The sequence below is a fragment of the Notothenia coriiceps genome, unplaced genomic scaffold (genome assembly GCF_000735185.1).
Source record: "Notothenia coriiceps isolate Sejong01 unplaced genomic scaffold, NC01 NC01_scaffold00007144, whole genome shotgun sequence".
Classification (NCBI taxonomy): Eukaryota; Metazoa; Chordata; class Actinopteri; order Perciformes; family Nototheniidae; genus Notothenia; species Notothenia coriiceps.
The window spans coordinates 1-4,234 of NW_011339845.1; the positions used below are offsets into that span (position 1 = coordinate 1).

Sequence of the window (4,234 nt, forward strand, 5' to 3'; positions counted from 1 at the left end):
AGATGGCCCAATAGCCGTAGCGCCACTTTACTGACGTCAGTAAAGTGTTCAAATCTGGATCAGTTTTTATCAGATCCGTTGGAGCCCCTTTTTTTTTTAGAGATTTGTGTATGAAGGAAAATAGAGAGGGTTGTGTTTTCTGACACTCGGTGAGCACCGGGGACACATATTCATGTATAAAAGACGTACAAAAGTGCATTTTGCATGATAGGTCCCCTTTAAGTTATATAATAAATGTAACGTTATTTGAGTAAACAGCAGGCTACCTCACCTCCCAAATCTATCGGAGTAACATTAGAAGTAATAGCTTAGCAGAAAATAGAAGTGGGTACATCTATTAATTCAGACAGCCATAGCCTATTCGAATAGGCTACAAGTAGACTGTTATACCTTATAAGTGTGCTTTGTTTGGATAAAGTTAGGTATTATTATGTAAGGCATAACAAAAACAAACAATCATTAACAGTAAATGTGCATTTGATTAGGGGTAAATGACTAAACACCTTAGGTCCTGTCATCGCGAGCAACTAAAACACAACATCGCACTATCTCTGTAAAGTTTAACATTTAAAGCTATAATAAAACACAAACTCACCAGGATGTTCGCTGTGTTCAAACCAGGCAGCTTACTGAAGGGCTTCAGCAAAGACATCCTGAGGTAAACACTCAAAACAATCCCCGTTCTGAAGAAAATGTTGTAAACAAATCCTCTCTGCTCATTTCATACTCACTCGCGCTTCTTTTCTGAACGTGCGTCTGACATCACGTTTTCCCACTGACGTCACCACGCTCTCCCTCCACAGGCAGTAGCTTTGCGCCCCCTGCAGGCTGCCGGGGGTTTCACAGTACAGCCGTGATGAAGCATCGCAAGTACAGACTTTACTCCTGGAGCAAAACGCTGCATCAGGAATTTAGGAATTGAATGCAGCTGACAGCTGTTAACAAATATCTGTTAAAAATTATACATTTGAATTCACATTTATTTAAAAGGATTTAGTTAATAATACATAACTCTGATATGTATTTCATATTATAGTACACAATATGACCAACTGTGTTATTATCATAGACTGTATATATAAAGGTTATTATGCATTTTATGGATTAAGCCACTGAGCAGTACATTATTGTAAATAAGGTCCAAAGTTCCTGGCTGCAACATTAGCAACGCTTAGCTTACCATATTTTGAATCGAATATTATGTAAATAGGCAGTTTTGCATACTTACTTATGAATGTGTTCCATTTTAATGCTAAAACATTCGACCCTTTACTTAAGCCAAATCATTAATGGTTATGAGCAGGACCTGTAAACTCATATTTGTTATTTCTTTTTGATTGTTTTAAAAACATTTTTGTTTACAACATGACGAACATGACGCTGAAGACGATGACCTAATCTAAGGAAAATGTGCGCTAGATGGGGTAGGACCAGAAACGTTTTGAGCTTCTTCTTGCACCCTTTGAACATGACAGAGAGACAGAGACTATTTGAGGATTTATTTTTATTTTTTTGTACCTTGAACGTTTTTTTTATCTGTTTGTTATAATTATTGTTATAAGAAAAAATATATATTATTATTATTGTATGTTTTGTTTCTGACATGTTCAATACATTGACAAAAAACATTTTTTTCAAATAAATAACTTATATTTATAACAGATTATTTATACTTTTACCTACAAGATCTGAATACTTCTACCACTGCACTAATTAAATCATCCTGACCCATGAACCTTCTCAGATATATAATATATACAAATATATATTTAATTAGGTTTTTCACACTATTTATAAATGGTAAAACCAAATCATTTAGTTAAAACCCCCAAAACACAAACTGAACATTAAAAAAATGATATGAAAAGAAATGTGAATAGAAGCAGAACATTTTATTTTCATAATGGTGGCACAGCAAAGTAGATTCATTCCCCATATACCTCCAGGTTGTATCACAGCAAACAGGACACAAATCCCTGGGCCTTTAAGTGTCAGTCTGCAAATATGCACATCATGTTTATGCATTCACAAGTCAGGAACTGAGCAGAAATATTTGGATTATTCTTTCAGTAGGGACAAGTGAGTTCAAAGGACAGGCTTATCACTGTAAGTTAAAGTCATTCTTGGTGATGTGTCGGATTTCCCAAATGAGATTGTTATGGCTTGAAGGCAGCGAATAAAACACAAACATCAGAGGAGCCTTCAGTCATTCACAGCTCATTTAAAACATTACTGAGGGACGCCACGCTAATGAGGTCACCCCGGGTAAAGGAAACCACAGCTACTGAAACTGATTCCTAAAGGAACAGGAAAAAAACATTGTCAACATTGAAGTACTAACTAATAATACAAAAATAACAGCACTTCATGAGTGTAAAATAAAAACAGACTCAAAGTATGACTGCTGTCTCTTCACTCTGTCAAAATAACTGTACATAAGATCGACAAGATGGCATAAAAAAAATGTCTGCTTCCGGGTCACACCAGCCTCACACATCAGTCTTATAAAAGTTGGATTTAAATGTCTCGTTGACCACCACCGCTGAAGTTGTTCCCTCATTCCCATGTAAAGTTTCCACCATCCACCCCGGCTAATGTCCCACCTTTAACATGAACACACATTCACTCCGACACTCATCTCTCCATGCTCTTTTCAGTAATTATGTATCCAAATCAAAGACATTGGAGGCTTCTTGTTCATATTTCGCCGGACTCTCGCTCCTCGGAGCTGGAACGCCGGTCCCGTTCTAAGGACAGGGATCTCTCTCGTTCCCTCTCGTTCCTGGCTGTGTCTACGGTGGGGGGGGACTTCTCCCTGTCTTCCCACTCGCCGCTCTCCGCCTTGTCCTCACGCCAACCCTCCACCGCTGCACCCACTCTCCCCTTGTCCTGGGACGGCGAGGGCTCTCCGTCGCGAGTGTGAGATGACCTTTCTCTGGAGGACCTGAGGAGAAACCAACAGCCGCCGATTGATCAACCTCAAGAAAATAATTCATGTTTTCAAAATTAAACTTGCAATATTTTTTTTCATCCGACGGAAGACAACTATACGACATGATGTCTGCTATCACTCGTTACACCAGAATCATAATCAAACTCTTTATATATCCCAGAGAAAATGTGTTTAGTGACAGTTGTTCCATTCTATATTTAAATAAAAATGAATTGGATAGGTAAAAATGAGGGCGTGAATGATGACTTTTAAAAGTAAAGCACTTTGATGAGTCATAAAGACCGGAGACAGCTCTACATAAAAGACAGTCCGTTTACCATTTGCTGTTAGTTAAGTAAGTCCCACCCTGGTGATGCTTTATTTAAGTTTCAGTGATGAGTAAAAAGCCACACCTCTTCCTTTTGCTCCTATGAGAGTGGGAGCGTGAGCGATGCCGCTCCTTGTGTCGATGTTTCCTCTCTCGATCCCGCTCTCCACTGCGATCCACGGCCCGCTCTCCACTGCGTTCCACGGCCCGCTCTCCACTGCGTTCCCCGGCCCGCTCTCCACTGCGATCCACGGCCCGCTCTCCACTGCGATCCACGGCCCGCTCTCCACTGCGATCCACGGCCCGCTCTCCACTGCGATCCACCGCCCGCTCTCCACTGCGATCCGCGGCTCGATCTCCACTGCGATCCACGGCTCGATCTCCAGCCCGCTCTCCAGCCCGCTCTCCAGCTTCTTCTCTGGAGCGAGAGGAGCGGTGGCGTCTTGAATGGTGTGAGGACGAAGTTCCCCCGTCCCTGGAAAAAATATTTCGATTAATAAAACTGATCTTAAAGTATATGTAAAAAAAAACCCACATAAATTGCCATAAGCTATCGATTCTCAGATAAAAGCATTCCGATAGATCTCCTCTTGATCTTAATTAAGTTGGTTGATTCTGGCCTTCACAATAGCTGGTAGGGATGCACCGAATATTCGGCCACCGAAAATTATCCGCCGAAAATGGTTAAAAAGGCCCCAGGGCTCGACATTAAGGACTAGATGGCCCGGGGCCATCTAGTATTTAGCTCAGGCAATGAAGCCTCACCTGCTGGTTGCCCGATCGGGCAATCTATTATACCAGTATCATGCAGCTCGCGGATCCAGTAATGAGTGACCCGACAGTAAAACTAAACATATCTATAACTAGTTACGGTAGTTTGAGAGGTAATTAAAATAGCTACGAGTGATATTCTAACCCGAAGTGTGTGTTTTGTCCGCTCACCGCTGCATGTGATCATGCAGACTGAGACTGCC

General features: G+C 41.1%; 1 protein-coding gene across 1 annotated transcript in view; it reads right to left on the reverse strand.

Moving 5' to 3' along the window:
* Window positions 1-1,877: 1,877 nt before the first annotated feature.
* LOC104943907 (putative RNA-binding protein Luc7-like 2) overlaps window positions 1,878-4,234 on the reverse strand; it is a 3,639-nt gene continuing 1,282 nt past the window's right edge. Inside the window, exons 4-5 of the mRNA XM_010769375.1 lie at window positions 3,346-3,735; window positions 1,878-2,944 (exon numbers count right to left, since the gene is read on the reverse strand). Of these exons, the coding sequence (XP_010767677.1) occupies window positions 2,698-2,944; window positions 3,346-3,735 (637 nt within the window). The 3' untranslated portion in view covers window positions 1,878-2,697. The remainder of the gene's footprint in view (window positions 2,945-3,345; window positions 3,736-4,234) is intronic.